Source organism: Acartia tonsa, chromosome 2 (genome assembly GCF_053477335.1).
Source record: "Acartia tonsa isolate MP-2025a chromosome 2, ASM5347733v1, whole genome shotgun sequence".
Classification (NCBI taxonomy): Eukaryota; Metazoa; Arthropoda; class Copepoda; order Calanoida; family Acartiidae; genus Acartia; species Acartia tonsa.
Genome location: NC_137261.1, coordinates 23301881 through 23322688, shown reverse-complemented (window position 1 = coordinate 23322688; position 20808 = coordinate 23301881). Strand labels below are relative to the sequence as shown.

General features: G+C 33.1%; 2 protein-coding genes across 2 annotated transcripts in view; one reads left to right on the top strand and one right to left on the bottom strand.

The window, feature by feature from the left end:
• Nucleotides 1-4902: 4902 nt before the first annotated feature.
• LOC145312754 (histone H3) lies at nt 4903-5471 on the top strand. Its single transcript, XM_080151999.1, has one exon. The coding sequence runs from the start codon at nt 4959-4961 to the stop codon at nt 5367-5369; it is 411 nt and encodes a 136-aa protein (XP_080008125.1). The 5' UTR covers nt 4903-4958; the 3' UTR covers nt 5370-5471.
• A 196-nt stretch (nt 5472-5667) lies between these two features.
• LOC145306846 (uncharacterized) overlaps nt 5668-20808 on the bottom strand; it is a 46414-nt gene continuing 31273 nt past the window's right edge. Inside the window, exons 7-9 of the mRNA XM_080149170.1 lie at nt 9477-9539; nt 7094-7225; nt 5668-6799 (exon numbers count right to left, since the gene is read on the bottom strand). Of these exons, the coding sequence (XP_080005296.1) occupies nt 6467-6799; nt 7094-7225; nt 9477-9539 (528 nt within the window). The 3' untranslated portion in view covers nt 5668-6466. The remainder of the gene's footprint in view (nt 6800-7093; nt 7226-9476; nt 9540-20808) is intronic.

Below are 20808 nucleotides of genomic sequence, written 5' to 3'. Positions count from 1 at the left end.
TTGTAAGCAAAATTGAAAAAAAAAGTTTACAATATAGTATATAAACTACAATAAAAGGAATTATATGAAAATATCATATTATATTGTACAGGCAACGTCTTAATTCTTTAATTTAATTATAAAAATGGGAAGGGGGTAAAGAGGGGGTAAAAAGGGGGTAGGATGATAGTGTTGCCTGAACAAAAAATATAAATGGCCATTTGTATATTTTTTTTATTTTTTTTACTTTTTTTCAATTTTGCTTACAATGGATTCGTAATATTTTTCTGATTCTAAAGGTATATATGAACCCATGATTTTATGTCTGTTTGAGAAAATATTTAGGTCTAAAGTTTTTATTAAACCGAGGTTAAAAAAATAGATTTTTTCAATAATTACTCAACAGAATTTTAAAAGTAAGGTGTCAAATTAAAGATCTTACTATTTTTGTTCTTACTGGCCATTTTCTTCTTTTATTTTGTTGCGTTTTAGTACCTTAAAACAGACTTAATTATTTTTTTAAAAAACTTAAATTACTTAAAAAATAAGAGGTCTACAAAAAAACCGATTGCATATCTGAATTCTATGAAAAATTGTACATCTACTACTTACTAAAAGAACCGGCTAGCTATATAAAAAAAAAGTTGATACACCTTCTTTTCTAAAATTATCTATAATACAAAGTAGAACGATGTCTGTCTGTCCGTCTGTCTGTCTGTCCCTTAAGATCTCGGTAACCACTGAAGCGATCGGATTCTACTCTTCAGGGTATCTACCTATTGGTCCTGTGGTGGTTTTAAGCTATTTTCTTGGGGGGTGGGACACCCCCAACCCCCCCAAAAACCAAAAAATCCCCCCCCCATTTTTTTTTTTTTTTTGAAGGAGATTTCCATGGTCCTTTACGATTTTCGCCATAATTTTTTTTTTAACACCTCTTGGGGCAAAGCCCCTAGAGGCTAGGGGCGAAGCCGCTAGTATTAAATATTTTAGCATATTAGACATAATGGGACATATTTATACAATAAACATCTAATTGTTATAAAAAGATTTTTTACATCCATTCCAAAAAAATATGTTTCTCTAAAATTGTATGAGAATTAAATGTTAAATTAGGGTTGGCAATCCCAATCCGCAATCCTACCAATTTTTGAACCCAGAATCCGAATCCGCAATTCAATTTCGGAATTGCAATTCAAATTGCGGATTCGGATTGTTAATTTTTATGACTTTTTTAGCACTTAAAAAAATATTAATTAAAATGTGGCTGATAAAAACCAAAAAAGTACCTATTTTATTGTTTCTGAACTAAAAGTAAAATGATGTTTTTTTGTATTGTATTTCACAGTAGCTTTTCATTCTTATTTTAGGTTAGGTTATGTAAGAGTTAAAAAATGCCGTTGTAGGGACTAGAATTTTTTATTAATAAAAAGAGCTCTAAAAATATTGCTAGAATTCGCAATCCACATATGAAAATGCAATCTGAAAAAAAAACAATAATCTGCAATCCTCGGATTAATCCATTTTTCTGGTGGGCAGATTTTTGTTAAAATCCGAATCCGGCCCAAACATTAGAAGGATTGCTAACCCTATGTTAAATAATAGGTAGCTTTATTATACATTTTAGAACATTTTTATTTGCCTGTGTAGCTTTGTTCTGTTACCGCTTTAATTTTAAATCCCTTTCTACCCAAGCATATTTGCTGCTTCGTGCCCTTTTTTACATATTTCTCTCTTATTAATGCTCTTCCCCTTTCCTCAAGTGCAATTCTAATATACTCCTCCCCTTTTTTATTACATAGGTATAGGCTTAATTGAAACAAGAACTGTTGGAACTGATGCTCAGTTTACTGAGAATATGAAAGATGATGGTCAAATCCGAAAGGAAGCTATCAACTTGATGACAGGACCAATAAGTTCTAAGCAAAGCTGTAAGATAGGAACCTGGAATGTTAGAACAATGTATGAGTCAACTAAAACAGCCCAAGTAGTTAAAGAAATGACAAGTTACAATATTGGAATACTTGGAATTGCGGAATGTAGATGGACAGGACAAGGACAAACTACAACCAAAGATGGCCACCTAATACTTTATTCTGGTCATGAAAGCCAACATATGTATGGTGTTGCTATAATTATTCAAAAACGACATGTCAATTCACTAATAGACTGGAAACCTATATCAGACAGAATAATTAAGGCTAGATTCCAATCAAGGCATTGCAAGTTGACTATTATCCAATGCTACGCCCCAACAAATTACAAAGATGGAGAAGTAAAACAAGAGTTTTATGATCAACTGCAATCAATCAGAAACTCAGTACCCAAACATGACATGTGCCTAGTTCTTGGAGATATGAATGCTAAAGTAGGAACTGACAGGACTGGAGTGGAGAACGCAATGGGACACTTTGGTATAGGTACAAGAAATGAAAATGGAGAACTTTTAATTGAATTCTGTTTAAATAATGATATGGTTGTAGGAGGTACACTATTCCAACACAAAAACATTCACAAATATACCTGGACAACGCCTGATGGACAAACAAGAAACATGATTGACCACATTATGATCAATAGAAAATGGGTCAAGTCAATGCAAGACTGTAGGAGTTACAGAGGAGCCGACATATTTAGTGACCATGAACTAGTTGTCAGTAAGATTAAATTAAAGCTGAAGCGTACTGGCCATGATAAAAAGAGTGAGATTGGTAGACAATATGATTCTTCAAGATTAAAGGACCCTGTGATAAAGAATGAATTTGTCTTAAAACTCAGAAATAGATTTCAAGTCTTAGAGGACCTAAATGACGAGACTGAGATCACATGGACTTCAATTAAAGAAAACTTTCAATCTACTGCTAAGGAAATCCTAGGACAAAAGAAACCAGAGAAAAAGGACTGGATCTCTGAAGAAACATGGATCAAAATAGAAGAGAGAAAGACGCTCAAAAACAAAATCCATAATGCTCAACATTTGGCTGACATGAGCAATTTAAAAGCTGAATATACTGCTAAAGACAAAGAAGTCAAAAAGTGCACAAGGAAAGACAAGAGAGATTACATTGACTATCTGGCTGAAAAGGCCCAAAGAGCAGCTGACTTTGGTAACATGAAAACAGTATACAACATAACCAAGCAATTAAGTGGCAAATATAGCAAAAAGAGTGGTGAAACTATCAGGGCTAAAGATGGTAAATTACTCACTACAGAAAAAGAAGTTGCTGAAAGGTGGAAATCACATTTTGAAGAAGTGTTGAACAGACCTGAACCATAAATTACTGCTGAACCAGAACCAGGACATGAAATAGACATAGACACACGACCACCAACTATTCAAGAAGTTAAAGCTGCTATACATAGTCTAAAGAATGACAAAGCACCAGGACCTGACTTGATAACTGCCGAAATGCTTAAGGCAGACATAGATCTTTCTGCTAGGACTCTAACTGATCTCTTTGATAAAATTTGGAGGCAAGAAAAGATACCAACGGACTGGTCTAAAGGTATAATCATAAAACTACCTAAGAAGGGAGATTTGAACAATTGTGATAATTGGAGAGGAATTATGCTGCTTTCTATCCCAAGCAAGGTCCTATGTAAAGTTATTTTAAACAGAATTGATGAGAAAATTGATAATAAACTAAGAGAAGAACAAGCTGGATTCCGTGCTGGAAAGGGCTGTGTTGACCAAATTTTCACCCTTAGGACGGTTATTGAACAATGTGTTGAATTTAACAAGCCACTCCATGTAAATTTTGTTGATTTCTCTAAGGCCTTTGACTCCATACACAGACAAACACTTTGGAAAATACTAAGAAGTTATGGTATACCTGAAAAGATGATAATTATGATAACTAAATTCTATGACAACTTCCAAGCCTGTGTTTCAGTTGGAAACAATAAGACATCTGATTTCTTTAGAATAAGCACTGGAGTTAGACAGGGATGCATTTTATCACCTATTCTATTTATATTGGTCATTGACTGGGTGATGAAGAAAACCACAGAGGACAAAAAACGTGGTCTCCAGCTGGGCATACTAGGACACCTAGAGGATCTGGACTTTGCTGATGACCTGGCACTGATTTCAGAAACAATCAAACATCTACAAGCTAAAACAGATAGACTAGTCAAATATGCAGGACAAGTCGGGCTCTTTGTCAATGTCAAGAAGACCGAAATTATGAATATACCTACAAACCCTGATCAAAATATAACAATAAATGGTGAACAATTGAAACAAAGCAACAAATTCACCTATCTGGGGAGTGTTATCAGCAGCGAAAATGGCTCAAAAGCTGATATTAAGACCAGGATTGATAAGGCTAGGGTTGCTTTGAACAGTCTACACAATGTTTGGAATTCAAAGAAACTTGCTCTGAAAACAAAAATCAGACTTTACAACAGTAATGTGAAATCAGTTCTTCTTTATGGAGCTGAATGCTGGAGAACTGTGAAAACTGAAACAAATCAACTTAATGCATTTCACAATAGCTGCCTAAGAAGAATTTGCAAAATATTCTGGCCAAACAAAATATCAAACATTGAGCTGCATGCTAAGACGAAGTGCAATAGTATTGAAGCAGAAGTGAAATATAAAAGACTAAGGTGGCTAGGACATGTGCTCAGAATGGAACAAAATAGGTTTCCAAAAAAGTGCTTAAAATGGAACCCAACCACTGGTAAACGTAAACGGGGACAACCAAAAATGACCTGGAGGCGAAGCACTGAAAAGGACCTCTTTGGTTTGGAATTAACATGGGGAGAAGCTGAAGCACTTGCCAAAAAAAGAAATTCATGGAGGAACAAGGTGTCCGTATTCTCTGGACTCAACAGTCAAAAAGAGAGATGCGCCTGATGATGATGATAGGCTTAATTTTGTGATCCCACCCCCCTAAATACTGTAATGAAACCAACTATAAAAATAAAACTTAAGAAAATATTAATTTAGTTTTTAGATAATCTTTACAGAATCTACAATGGCTCGTACCAAGCAAACTGCCCGTAAATCTACCGGAGGAAAAGCTCCGCGCAAACAACTGGCCACTAAGGCTGCCAGGAAATCAGCCCCTGCCACCGGTGGAGTTAAGAAGCCCCACAGATACAGGCCCGGCACCGTTGCTCTCCGTGAGATCAGACGTTACCAGAAATCCACTGAGCTTCTGATCCGCAAGCTTCCCTTCCAGCGCCTGGTCAGGGAAATTGCCCAGGACTTCAAGACTGACCTCAGGTTCCAGTCAAGCGCTGTGATGGCTCTGCAGGAGGCTAGCGAGGCATACCTGGTAGGTCTCTTTGAGGACACCAACCTGTGCGCCATCCACGCCAAGAGGGTTACCATCATGCCCAAAGACATCCAACTTGCCAGGAGGATCCGCGGAGAACGTGCTTAAGCTTACAGACCAACGATACAAAATGGCTCTTTATAGAGCCAACTAATAACACAAATTGAGTATTTTTCTGAATATTGCTACGCCCCTCCTCAAGTGCCCCATAGAGTTAATTCGATAACCAATTTTTTTTCTATTTTAGATTTAAAAAGGAAATATATATTTTTTTTTTTGGGGGGGGGGTTAGAACAAATAGAGGTGCCTCTGGAAGTACACTATATAAGTATATAACTATCTCCTTTATAAAGCACATTCTAAAATATATAGAGTAGATTTACTAGGTATTTAAAAAAAAAAGTCAAGTAGATATTTGTTTATTTGAAGAATTGTACATGATTACATACATGTTAGATATCACAGAGTAATTCTATATTTACAAACATAGAATAGACATAGGATTATGAAAGTTTTTAAAATAGTTTCATTCATCAGTACAACATAACAAATAACTCATAAAAAAAACGAATTTAATTTGCTGTTATAACACTAAGAACAGGGAAGTCGAAAGTGGGGGGGATAAAGAGATAACTCGCCCCCAAACAAATTTTGAGGTTCTGAAGGCACCCCCAACTTTTTTGGAATTTTAGATTTTGCCCCCAAAATTTAAGGCGATTCGATACATGGTTCAAAGCACTTCGTTGTTTACTCTCCAAAAATACCTTAGACGTCCATATTTTAAAAACCAACTTAAACTATAAAGGTAGAGTTAAGAGTGTAGAAGAAGATACATTTAAATTCAATTTCAACCATAAAACAAACTTACATACATACTTAATATAAAATTAATAGACGCATAGCGTCTGATTATCTAAAATTTCATTCTAATTAATGACTTTTTCTCACATTACAGAAAAATATATACAGAATTAAAAATATTATTTTGATTTATATAGTTTATATTACATTTTCTTTAATTAAGAATATTGAAGAATTTTATAAATCTGTCCTTGAATTAGAGGCAAAATGGTTTGGAATGTTAGGTATATAATATATCTCAATAATAATTTACATGGAATATTTTACTTCATAATTTATAATTGACACTTAAATATGTCATCAAATTCGAAAACAAAATAAAACTTTCAGACAAGCAAACAATATTAAGCCTTGGAAGAATTTATATCCTTCCCTTTTTGAATCATTTCATCATTTTCCCCATGACCCTGATCCTCTATCTTGCCTCTGTGGACATGAACATCAGCTAATTGCGCGCCATAGGCGGGCAGATCAGCTGTTTGTGCACTATACGCAGGTAAATCAGCTGTTTGGGTGTTGTAGGAAGGTAAATCAGCTGATACAGCCAAGACTGACCGACTGGCTGCTGGTGTGCTGTTGTGATTGTATGATGTTGCTGGTTGTTGACTGACTGTTGTTGATGTTGTGATGTCTGGATAACAGGTTGCTTGATGCAATTCTTCACTCTCTCGAATTGCCTAAAATTAAGAAGACAATAAATATAAGAAATTGAATACAAATTAATGCTTGAGCACAGTACTCATGTTTTGAAACAAATTGACCTTCTACAGGGAAGGGAAGGGTATCACCGCAGGGTTAGGCATGTAGAAAAAATATCCTCCCTAAATTCGAATATATTTCAAAGATAAGGGGGGGGGGGGCGGGGTCTGTTCTAATTAGAAACATCAATAATAATAAGCGCTTCAAAACCTTTTTATTCAAAATATACTTGATCTATGACATTTGTAGGATACCTTGTATGATAAAGTTACCTCGAGATAAGAAGGCAGGTCTAATTCCTCTTTCTCCCTTTGCTTGAGCACTGTGTCGTAATCAGGAGGTGGTGCAGGGGGTGTCTCTGGCAGAGAACCTAGCACACTTAGCAGGTGGTGACCAGCACGTGCCTAAACAAGTATGAGTTTAAGTCTAATTGAACTCCTCTGGATTAGAACCTGTTCCAGGCCATACTTAAAAATTTTCGTATTGTTCAAAATCATAAAATTAATTCTAGCCTTTACAGAAATTGATCCTATATTTTTCATTACACTATCCACAGAAAACTGTTCATGATGTGATAGTATGGTATGGTATTTATTAATTCCACTAACATCATTAGGATATACATGAGAAAATAATTATTACAATAAAAAAACTGTCCTTTTGTATTCAATATACAAACCCTAAGTCTAGAAATCATCAGAAATCACACACAGACAAACTTTTTGAAGACCAATGTTTTAGAGGTCCTAAGGGCATAAAACTGAATATAAGAGCTGAATATACTGCTAAAGATAAAGAGGTCAAAAAGTGCACAAGGAAAGACAAGAGAGATTACATTGACAATCTGGCTGAAAAGGCCCAAAGAGCAGCTGACTTTGGTAACATGAAAACAGTATACAACATAACCAGGCAACTAAGTGGAAAATGTAACAAAAAGATTGGTGAGACTATCAAGGCTAAAGATGGTAAATTACTCACTACAGAAAAAGAAGTTGCTGAAAGGTGGAAATCGCATTTTGAAGAAGTGTTGAACAGACCTGAACCAGAAATTACTGCTGAACCAGAACCAGGACATGAAATAGACATAGACACACGACCACCAACTATTCAAGAAGTTAAAGCTGCTATACATAGTCTAAAGAATGACAAAGCACCTGGACCTGACTTAATAACTGCCGAAATGCTTAAGGCAGACATAGATCTTTCTGCTAGGACTCTAACTGATCTCTTTGATAAAATTTGGAGGCAAGAAAAGATACCAACGGACTGGTCTAAAGGTATAATCATAAAACTTCCTAAGAAGGGAGATTTGAACAATTGTGATAATTGGAGAGGAATTATGCTGCTTTCTATCCCAAGCAAGGTCCTAAGTAAAATTATTTTAAACAGAATTGATGAGAAAATTGACAAACTAAGAGAAGAACAAGCTGGATTCCGTACTGGAAGGGGCTGTGTTGACCAAATTTTCACCCTTAGGACGGTTATTGAACAATGTGTTGAATTTAACAAGCCACTCCATGTAAATTTTGTTGATTTCTCTAAGGCCTTTGACTCCATACACAGACAAACACTCTGGAAAATACTAAGAAGTTATGGTAAACCTGAAAAGATGATAATTATGATAACTAAATTCTATGACAACTTCCAAGCCTGTGTTTCAGTTGGAAACAATAAGACATATGATTTCTTTAGAATAAGCACTGGAGTTAGACAGGGATGCATTTTATCACCTATTCTATTTATATTGGTCATTGACTGGGTGATGAAGAAAACCACAGAGGACAAAAACGTGGTATCCAGCTGGGCATACTAGGGCACCTAGAGGATCTGGACTTTGCTGATGACCTGGCACTGATTTCAGAAACAATCAAGCATCTACAAGCTAAAACAGATAGACTAGTCAAATATGCAGGACAAGTTAATGTCAAGTTAATGTCAAGAAGACCAAAATAATGAATATACCTACAAACCCTGATCAAAATATAACAATAAATGGTGAACAATTGAAACAAAGCAACAAATTCACCTATCTGGGGAGTGTTATCAGCAGCGAAAATGGCTCAAAAGCTGATATTAAGACCAGGATTGATAAGGCTAGGGTTGCTTTCAACGTTTGGAATTCAAAGAAACTTGCTCTGAAAACAAAAATCAGACTTTACAACAGTAATGTGAAATCAGTTCTTCTTTATGGAGCTGAATGCTGGAGAACTGTGAAAACTGAAACAAATCAACTTAATGCATTTCACAATAGCTGCCTAAGAAGAATTTGCAAAATATTCTGGCCAAACAAAATATCAAACATTGAGCTGTATGCTAAAAGACCAAGTGCAATAGTATTGAAGCAGAAGTGAAATATAAAAGACTAAGGTGGCTAGGACATGTGCTCAGAATGGAACAAAATAGGTTTCCAAAAAAGTGCTTAAAATGAAACCCCACCACTGGTAAACGTAAACGGGGACAACCAAAAATGACCTGGAGGCGGAGCACTGAAAAGGACCTCTTTAATTTGGAATTAACATGGGGAGAAGCTGAAGCACTTGCCAAAAAAAGGAATTCATGGAGGAACAAGGTGTCCGTATTCTCTGGACTTAACAGTCAAAAAGAGAGATGCGCCTGATGAAGGGCATAAAACTTTAGAAATAAATTTATATGTACCTGATGGATCCTTCGAATTCTTGAGCTGATCACGTCCAAATCAAGTTCTCCGTCAGCTTCGGTCTGAAAAAGAAATTTATATTATTTTTTTATTTCTTGCTATATTGCTTTTTTGTCATTTTGTTTTTGTATAGACTTTGGAAAGGTTATATCGAGAATGATTGCCTACAGGTACAGAACATCCTTATAATTAAGTAACAGGATCTCTGTGTGTCTATCTGTGTACCAAAGGATCTTGCTAACCGATGTATTGCTACTTTACAGTGTAGCTTCTTATAGGTCTTTGTAAAGTTTTTTGGGGGAGGGTACGACTGCTAGTATGTACTTAAAGAGTATAAAAGTAGACTACAAGATTGATATTTTGATTGTCTAATGTAGGTAGTAGATTCACAAGCTGATTAGAAACAATTTTGAATCTACTGTCTAGAACTTTTGTATCTACCAGGGAGGGAGAGAACATTGGACTATAAAATATATATGGGTACCCAAAGTTTTGTTTACAATTCCTATCATTTGTGGCTTAAAAACTTTGGTTACACATAATCAATATTGTTTGGTTAGTTGAAATTTTGTTTTCAACAAATGATCTTAATATACAGGGTTAATTTTGTATATCATAATTGGGGATAAAGATAATTTTCTTGTCAATAGTCCTATCCCTAAAGGTCCCTAGTATTTATTCTGTAATTCATATGCAATTATAACATTTTATAATCAGAAAGAACAAACATAAACTTATATTAAACAACCATGTAATTACTTAAAATTGAGCTGGGAGACAAAGAAGTTTTTTTTCTCGTATTCATTCGAATCCGGTGGATAGGAACCGGTTCTCATCCATACGAAAAAACTATGTCTAGCATCGTATTATATCCAGCTTTCTACGAATATAGAAATGTACAATCATAAGATTAAAACTAGTTTTTTTAGCCGGTGACTTCGTCACCTCATGGCTAAAAAAACTAGTTTTAATCTCATAATTGTACATTCTATATCCGCGGAAAGCCGTTTATAATACGATGCGAGAAATAACTATTAAATTTTTTTTTGTTGTAAATAAGTGTATTTTAACTACTTATGCCCATAAACAGTATGATGACGTTTTAGATATTAAGTTCATTTCGTACAAAACAATTATAAAGCAAAATGTCCAGCTAGACATAATAGAAAAGTAAATTGCTTTATCATAAGTTAAATATTTTTAAATTTTATAACCAGAATTTATCTAAAATTTCCCAATTACCAAAGACTTAATTTGGACATAGACTCTGGAGGGGGATAAATTAATGTCCATTGTCCAATTCCTGAACAAATTATAATGACAACTTAATATCGCCAAACCTCGCAACAATTTTTCATCTTTTTCTGTAAAGTAAAAGATTGTGTGTATAATATGTCCTGAAAGATCTAGTAAATGGCAGAACCAATCGTTTCACATTTTTTGAGAGTCTTAGTAATGGTCATCGGAAGGATTAAGCCCCTAATTGCGAAGCCTCTAGACAAATTTTTATAGTAAGAAGATATAAGAGATGAAACCCCATGGAAAATTTATATTCTGTCTTTTGTAGCTTGAAAAGATTTTGAAAGCAAAAAAATCTTCCAAGACTGGCAAAAATTGCTTTACAGTACATGTAAAATTGTTAACATTAAGTATAATTATTTAAATGAGAGAAAACAGGGCTCGGCAGACGCTTAATTGTATAGCTGTTTGTTGAAGTCTGTCAAAATTGATGGCAGCGGATTGTATTAGGTTTTAATGGCCGATTTGAATGTTAGGTTTATTGCTGTGCAGTGGTTCTGTTTTTCTAAAACAAGGCTGCTACTGAATTTGGTTACGGCTGCCGAGCCCTTGCTTTTAACATAAGTATTTTAGTCAGAATAATTCTAACAAGAGAAAATTGTGGTTACATCAAAATTCTTTTTCAAAATATTTAGTGCCTTGAGAAATTTTTACTGTCTGTTTGTACAATTCAAAGTATGTCTAGTAAGGTTTGGTATTCTTTAAGCTTAATAAAATTTGTATTTTTAAAAGTTAAGCTTTTCTATAATTAGGATCGGCACGTCCTTCCAGAACGGATAGCCTTATTCGTTAATTTAAGCATGTTTGAATTGTCCTATAGATTACAAACTTTGCATGCTGATTCCTATAACACTTAGGTACGACTTAGGAAGCTTAGCAACTCTATAATTATTTCCAGAAAGTCCGTACGTAAAACAAGAAAATTTAGACATTACATTCTCTTAATCTGATTCTTATTGAAAATGTATCTTTGGGTTATGATAAAAAGCAATAAGCAAGCTTGAATGAATAAGTCATACAAAGGCAACTGCAGACATTTAATTTTTGGAGAAAAAACAAAAGAGTTAATTTTTGTTTTTACTAATAGCTTTACTACAACTTTCATACTTGTAATTGTAATTACTTTGGTCATCGTAACCATCGCCAGTAGGATTATTTTCTCGCTTCACTGATCACCGAGTTTTGGTTCCAGTAGAAAGCAGGAGGTGGCAGCAGGAAGGGAGGGGGCAATGGGCTGTTTATTACACTAGTCCCTAAAGTCTTATTATAACGTTTTCTAATTCATTGACTCAACAACTTTGGGGACTTTAATGGAATTTGATTGGTTGGTTAATAAAATTGAGAGACTAAACGTTTCAACCAGTAATTGTAATCTACAGAAGATATAATTTTTTCTATCATCTTTGGGGGATGTAAATTAATTAATCGGCCATTGTCTTATCCCTTTAGATCCCTGAGGTAGCAGCCATCCTATGCATACTATGCAGGAAAATAAAGAAAGTCGATGGACCAGGGGAAATTAGCCACATAAAAAATCGGCCATTTTCCGAGAAAAATTTGTTTAGACCCACCATTTTAACCACCTTCTTAAAAGAAACCAAGTTTATTTTTAAAGAACGTTTGTTTTGGTATATCGATGATATACTTTTTACTGAGAATTATAAAAATAACGTGGATTTTGAAAGAAGTTTTTAATATTAAATCAAAGTATTAGGCGACAATTTAATTTTATAAAAAAAAATATCTTTAAATAATTGGACTTAAAAGGTCCTACAGAGGTAATTTGACATTCCGTTCTTAATATCTTAAGAAATACCCAATCATCTAATTTAGTGCAAGACATTTTAAAATACAACAAACTGAACTTTAGAACATCCTGTGTTAAAGTAGCTACTTAAAATGATTAATCAACCCTAACATTGTTACATAAATACACTTTCAAGCAAAGTAAGAAACAATAAGACGGAAAAAGTTAAAAAATAATTTGAAATGGGATGCTACCATCTCTACAACTAACAAAAGTATAGTCACTGTGTTTTTGACAAAAGTGGGTTTATTTTGTCAATTTCAATATTAGGTGTATAATTGGCAATATTTCACTTTTACCAAAAGGTAAAATAAGGGTAAGACTGTAATAATTATACATTGCAACTATGAGATTAGCGTTATACTAAACAGTTAATGAAAGTTTGAGGAAAATTTGGTATTATCCTATTATATAAAGTAGTAAGCGTTTTTGTCTAAAGCCTAAGAACTCAATAACTACTGAACTTATAGGGTTATCTAATTTAGGTAATCTTCACATGGGTCCTGTTTTATTTCCAGATTTTAGTCCTGGGATGGTTTTAAGCTATTTCATCGCATACAAAGCCCTGAATCTAGGAGCATAACTAACTACATAAAAAGTGTTAGATGCCATATAGTCGAAAAATACTATTAAAATTGTAAGTCGACATGGTTAAGGCTTGACTTTGTTTAGTCTTCATGTATCAACCTAATAACAAGAATAGTTATTTCTCGTATCGTATTATAAACAGCTTTCCGCGTATATAGAATGTACAATTATAAGATTAAAACCAGTTTTTTTTTAGCCCCGAGGTGCCGAAGGCACCGGCTAAAAAAAACTGGTTTTAATCTTATGATTGTACATTTTTATATTCGTAGAAAGCAGGATATAATACGATGCTAGACATAGTTTTTTCGTATGGATGAGAACCGGTTTCTATCCATCGGATTCGAATGAATACGAGAAAAAACTTTACTATTTACAAAAATGCAAATTCTACTACTTTAGTTTTGATTTATGGTTGTTTATGTTTAATTTTTTTTCAAACTAAAATGTCTTAAAATAATTATTTTAGAATGATTTATTATTGTTTTTTTTTTATACGGAATAAACTGAATTAAGTTCAAGGTGCATGACGAAAAAATAAGGCTGAGCATTTTAAGATAAACTTCAGATAAAAAGATGTTTATCTTTTCCTAGGAATATATCTTTAGAAGAATACAGGGATCAAAAAGGATAAGACAATGGCCGTTAAATTGATGTACATCCCCAATGTAAACTTACATATTCCTTAATTTCTGTTTTTCTTCCTACTGAAGAAGATCTCTAGGATGATTCTACTAGATTTTAAATGGCAACGGAGAGGAAGCGTAGTTTTTTCAGAGGCACAGTGGGAAAATGACTTTCAAATTGGAATTTTGACTAATTCAATACCCTAATAGGCTAAGAATAAAAAAGGCCAGTAAATTTTAGAAACTAAGATTTACATATATCTTTCGAATACAGTATCTAAAAATATAATATTAAAGGAATTTTCTTAAAAGCCTACCATAATAGAAAACTTTTGACATTCAAGCTTTAAATGTTTTATCTTCAATTAAAAAAAAATATACTTATAAAAGTTAAGCGAAGAATTTTACATTATCAATAGCATAAATAATTTCATAATTTGTTAATTTTACTTTACTAAAATTGACTGAAATTTATTTTACTATCAATTTATTTTTACAAAAACTTGCATTATATGGGTGGAAAAGGAAACCCAGTAGTAATCAATTGTCTCCCTTCTATTTTGATGACAAGACACTTCTAGATAACAAAATACTAAGTCTGATTGTCATACAGAAACTTTAGTACTATGTACAAATGTTATAGACTTTAGAAGCGCAGCTATTGTTCAACTAGAGATTCTCCAAACGTCCCTTTGCTTGCCAGAGTTAATTTTGTAAGTAAGCAACAACTTTCATATCTAAAGTGACTTTTCACGAAAAAAATGCTTTAAACTTTATCTATCTTTCAAACATAATTTATCCAGTGAATTATTTGGTAATCTTAATCTTATTTATCGCATCGTATTATAGACTGCTTTCCGCGAATATTAAAATGAAAAATCAACGAAACTGGTAAGATTTTTCATTTTAATATTTGTAGAAAATTATCTGTAATACGATGCTGTGCATGATTTTTCAGTATGAATTAGAACCGGCTCTAATCCAGCGGAAAATAATCGATTTCAAAGCCATACTGGAAAGATCATTACATCATAAGTATAGTTCCAAGCAGGGCAAGCATAACAATAAAATCCCCAACAAGAAGCGCTTTATAGTGTCAATAAAAAATAACGTCATACAATACAAATGACCAATGATAGGCCAATAAACAGACTTAATTACTAATTTCACGCCAGTATACATTTTAATTGACCAATGGTAGGCCAGTATGACATCATTTTTGTAGGCACTATAAAAAGCTACCCTCAACAAATTCCGGGTGAAATGAAATGGAGTACAAAGCAGTAACTTCCATTTGTAACTACCACAACTAAATCTGTGTTGCATGAAAAAAGAAAAAAATCACTTTCCATTTTCACCACTGAACTTTGATATAAACCAGATATTATATAAAGTTAGGTAAAAATTTTTTTTTTGGAAATGTGCAGTAGATGTTGTTTTGTAATTCAATTAAGCTTAGATTTCAAATGTAAATTTCGATTTTTGTATTGTCTAGAATTTGAGTAAAATTACAAAATATAAAAGAATATAGTTACCTGGGAAGTAAAAATAAGGTGGAATTTTTTCGCCTGCCATATTTTACTTTTATTGCTTTAAAGTTTAAATTTTCAAATTGTATTATTCAATACTCAAAGGAAAAGAAACGAAACAAAAAAGACGTTTATGATAGATTTATTTTCTTTAAAGTAATTAAAACTATAAAACACCATATGTTAAAAGTTTTTATTTAAGAATCATAAAAGTTAATACCACAAAAGAAATTTTATGCTTTCTTAATTAATATTATTTTCAAAATAGCAGTTAGGGGGTGCATGGCACTTTTATAACTAACAAAATTAAAATTAGTGTGTTTTTGGCAGTATTGTTTTATACCAGTAATTTTAACAAAATTATGTCTATTTTAGTATATACTGTCATAAACACAGATATTATATAAAGAGTAAATCTTTTTTAAAGGCATAGTTTGTCTTTGAATCTGTTCGAAGGTGTTATTAAAAGCAATTATATAAAACAAAACTACGAGAATTATCATTGTCTTACAGATTATTTTGTTTTTAATTTGAATATGACTTTGACTCAAAAGACATTTATGTAAGTCCTTTATAACATTAGCTTTTCCATAAATTGATGTAGCATTTTACAGCTTGATAAAATATTTTTTTATTAGAAAAACCTGAATGAAAAATAATGAGACGTTAACAAAAGTTTTAGGTGTAAGTCTACTTGGTTTTTATTTTAAGAAAAATATCGTTAAATCTTTTTCATGATATTTTTAAAATGAAATTTCTTATAATATAAGTATCGCAAGGTGAAAGCTGATGTATTTGTGTGTCAGCGAATGAGAAAATGAAAGCTATGTGCAGGTACGGTTCATGGAAAATGGACGATCAACGACTAGAAAAAGTAGTAGGAGAAGTGGGGATGTGTGTGTGTGTTAAAAGCTATTAAGGTTTATAGAAAAAGGCTGTTCAATGCTAAGAAATATACAATATAGCAAAATACAATTATAATTTCTATCTGCTTTTTATATAGACTTAAAATCATAATTTATTTATTGATAATGGAAGGGAGATGATAATGGAATAGTTATTTCACGCATCGTATTATAAACAGCTTTCCGCGGATATAGAAAGTACAATTATGAGATTAAAACTAGTTTTTTTAGCCATGAGGTGCCGAAGGCACCGGCTAAAAAAACTGGTTTTAATCTTATGATTGTACATTCTATATTCGTAGAAAGCTGGATATAATACGATGCTAGACATAGTTTTTTTCGTATTGATGAGAACCGGTTCCTATCCACCGGATTCGAATGAATACGAGAATAGTTATTTCTCGTATAGTATTATATGATTGTACATTTCTATATTCGTAGAAAACTGGATATAATACGATGCTAGACATAGTTTTTGCGTATTCATGAGAACCGGTTCCTATCCACCGGATTCAAATGAATACGAGAAAATAAATTAATCTTCATCCTTCTCTCAATATAAATCTATTTTTTTATATTTTGGTCAAGATTTATTTTAATTATTTCTATATCCTCAAATAAATGAATTAAAAAATTTAATCTTGTATTAATTTATTTAAGCGTATTTTTTTTACATTCACTGTCAAAATTATCCTCTGTCCCTGGTAGCTATCACTAAGGGCCACATGCCGTAAAAATTGACTAGCGTGAGTGGCGGATCGTATATTAGTAGAAAGCGCAGCTTCTCTGTATTTGTTTTTGTCCGTTTGTTGTGGATTAATGCCTGTTATTAATAATTTTTGAATTACACAAAAATTCGTCTTTTGTATAAAGTATGTCGGAGGATGTTTTGTCGCTAATCACAGGGAAGCTTTACATAGATCCTTGTATAGTTTTAGGTTATGTTATTTCAAAATTAAAGTCTTGGAACGGTTTCAGGCTATTTTTCTGTTCCATCCCTCCTTCTTTGAGCAGTGAGCCCCTAGATGCTAAGGAGGAGGCGGGGGGGGGGGGGGGGAGGGGGGGTTAGATAAAAATGTTAGAAATGTTAGAGGGAATAAAAAAATGTCTAAGTTTTAAAAACGAATCGGCCATAAATGAAATGTCTATAAAACATAGAAATAATATAAAAGCTAAGCTTTGCAGTTTATGGATCTAGCCATACTTGTAATTGTTGTTGCTATGACTTATTATTACAGTTTTAAAAGATTTCACCCACGCTTACTCAGGGATATTGCACCTCAACAAAAAAATGTTTCTGTGATCGAATCCTACAAAAAGCTAACTTTTAATTTCTTTTATTAAATTAGAAATAATAATGCCAAATTATGATAACTAAAATTATAATGTTAGAACAATTAAAATATATTTACAAGTAGTACAGTAATAACCAACGATTCCGAATGATCAAAGGCAAGGCATTTTAAAATTCATCGGTTGAATAAACCCTTTCAATAATCTTGTCGTAAGTGTTGTGATTTTATGAAAAGGTTAAAAATTTAAATTTAATGATATCACGCAAAGGTAGAGTTTTGCAGGAGGAAGGGGACATTGGGCTGTTTGTTACACTAGTCCCCAAAGTCTGATAATATTGTTCTCTTGTTCGTTGGCTTAACATCTTTGGGGACTTTTATTGATTTTTTAGTGGTTGGTTGATTCAAACGTTTCAATCACTAATTGTAATCTACAGAAGGAGTAATTATGTGTATCATATTGAAGATGTAATCAATTTTTCAGTCATTGTATTATACCTTTAGATCACTGAGGTTTTTGACAGCAAATGTTGGAAGATTTTTGATAGTGTTATGTCAAGTTTACACGAAAAAATCTTAATCTTTCTAAATGAAAAAGAACTCTTTTTATTTTCCATTAAAAAAGATAATTTTTTAAGCTAGGTCTTTCGCATATGCAATAAACCCGTAGAAATAAAGCAAGAAGTCAATTTCTGGCTACCTATACAAATGCAGTAAATTTTGAAACTGTTGAGCTGTATGATCAACCATTTCAAGGAAGCTAAGTATTATTCATGTTTAGGTTCTAGAAGTCTCCCCCCCTTTGGAGTCTTTTCTTCACCCTTCTACCGCAAATGAGACGCGTCCCATAGTTAGGCTAGGGGTGAAGCTAACAGAAAGAAAAATTAATATGTAAGCCTTGGCTTGTTTATGTTTACATAAAATAATTATTTATGAAAACCTTAACAAAAGACCAACAAGGATGAAAACATTCATAATTAGCGAAGCACAAGTTTTCTTTCTTACAGACGTGAATAATGTCATAGGAATCTTAACAGAAATTATGCATATATCTTAGATATAAGCAAAAATGTTTCAGAAGGACATTTGAAATGTATAGTTGCATCGCTACTAAAATTTTAGTAATTAAACTAGGCCAGGCTTTGATAAATGTTTTATACAGTACGTTTTTTTTTATGTAACTTAACATTTATATAAGACTAACGGATACGACCCTAGATGCCTCTAGGGGACCTTGAAGGGGGAGGGGGGGGGGGACGTCGACCATCCCCCATTTTCAATCGTAGTTTTAAAAAGAAAAAAAATTCGGCACCCCTGGTGGTACCCTTCACCAAAATAAATAGTTATGAACCTTCCCAGGACCTATGAGAAGCTACATTGTAAAGGAGAATCATATCAATTCAACGGTTAGCGAGATCCTTCTGTACATACAGACATCACAAACACACAGATTCTTATATACTTTATCATAAGGAAAGAGATTTTAGAATGTGAAATATACTCTAACTATTGAAAAATTTTTCTGTTAAAGCTTAGTGTACTTATTATAGAATAAACATAAGAATGTAGCGACAATGCCAGCCTTAATCATTTACTTTATGTCATACTGGCGGCTTCGCCCTAGCCTCTAGGGGCTTCGCCCTATGAGGTAAGGGGAAGTCAACCCCCATATATAGAAATTGTTTTTAAAGAATAGGCTCTGCTACAGGCTGACGCCTTGATGCCTAGCAAAAAAAAAGGGGGTTGGAGGATTTTTTTGTTTTTTGAGGGTTGGGGGTGTCCCACTCCCCAAAAAAATAGCGCCCATAGCCTCTAGGGGCTTCACCCTATGAGGTAAGGGGAAGTCAACCCCCCTATATAGAATTTGTTTTTAAAAAATAGGCTCTGCTACAGGCTGAAACCTTGATGCCTAGCAAAAAAATAGGCTCTGCTACAGGCTGACGCCTTGATGTCTAGCAAAAAAAAGGGGTTAGGGGATTTTTGTTTTTTGGGGGTTCGGTTTGTCCCACCCCTAAGAAAGAAGCTTATAACCTATTATTAAGAGTAGAATCCGATCGGTTCAGTGGTTACCGAGATCTTAAGCTTCAGACGGACGGACGGACAGACATCATTCTACTTTGTATTATAACATAGAAAACGACAGAATATTTATAGTTTAGACGTTGACGTCAACAATGATATTTTAATCTATAATTTTATCTATCTAAATTGATTACTACCATATAAATAAAACCTTTCCTTAAAGAATTATGATTGGAACCGATAAGCTTAAATAAAGCGATTTCAAAACCTTTTCTCTTTAACGTATAGGTCAAACAATATTAAAAAAAGTCTAAATAAAAGTTTGAAAGAAGGTGTCTTAACTTTTTTGATTTTTATTTAAAGTAGCTACTCGGCGTTTTTAGTAAATAGTAGATGTAAAATGGTCCATAGAATTTAAATATGCAAGTGGTTTTTTTTGTTGACCTCTTATTTTTTTAAATAATTTAAGTTTTTTTTTAAATTAAGTCGGTTTTAAGGTACCATAACGCAACAAAAAAGAAAAAAATTGCCATTATGATTAAAAATAGTAAGATCTTTAATTTGACACCTTACTTTTTAAATTCTGTTGAGTAATATAGATTGCATATTTAAATTCTATGGACCATTTTACATCTACTACTTACTAAAAACACCGACTAGGTATTCTTAATAAAAATTTACAAAGTTAAGACACTTTCTTTATATAATTTTGTTGAAGAAAGCAGAAAAATAATGATGTAGCAATGAATTGCTTAATGACTTTATATGTATAGATTTTTAAGAAATTTTTTTTTTTTACAAATAATTAGTAAATACTACATTGAATTTTTTTTTTGAAAGACAATCTTTGAGTATCTATAATACAAAGTAGAATGATGTCTGTCCGTCCGTCTGTCTATCCCTTAAGATCTCGATAGACACTGAACCAATCGGATTCTACTCTTCAGGAAATATACCTACTGGTCCTGTCTACTGGTCTTTTAGGCTAATTTCTTGAGGCGTTGGACATCACCAACACCCCCCCCCCCAAATAAAAAATTCCCCCCATTTTTTTAATGTGTTGGTTGCAGCACCAGAGGTACTTATTTTTTAAAGAAAATCACCTCTTGGGGCACAGCCCCTAGAGGCTAGGGGTGAAGCCGCTAGTATAAATATAAAATTAATAAAAAATACATCATTACAGTTAAAAACTCAACACAACATCAATAAGTTATAGTTTTATTTTGCTGATTGAAATTATTTCTAAATAAATGGATTGGAATATTC

What these genes read in the sequence shown, in the direction of transcription:
- LOC145312754 (XM_080151999.1), top strand. Translation starts at nt 4,959, where the DNA reads ATGGCTCGTACCAAGCAAACTGCCCGTAAATCTACCGGAGGAAAAGCT.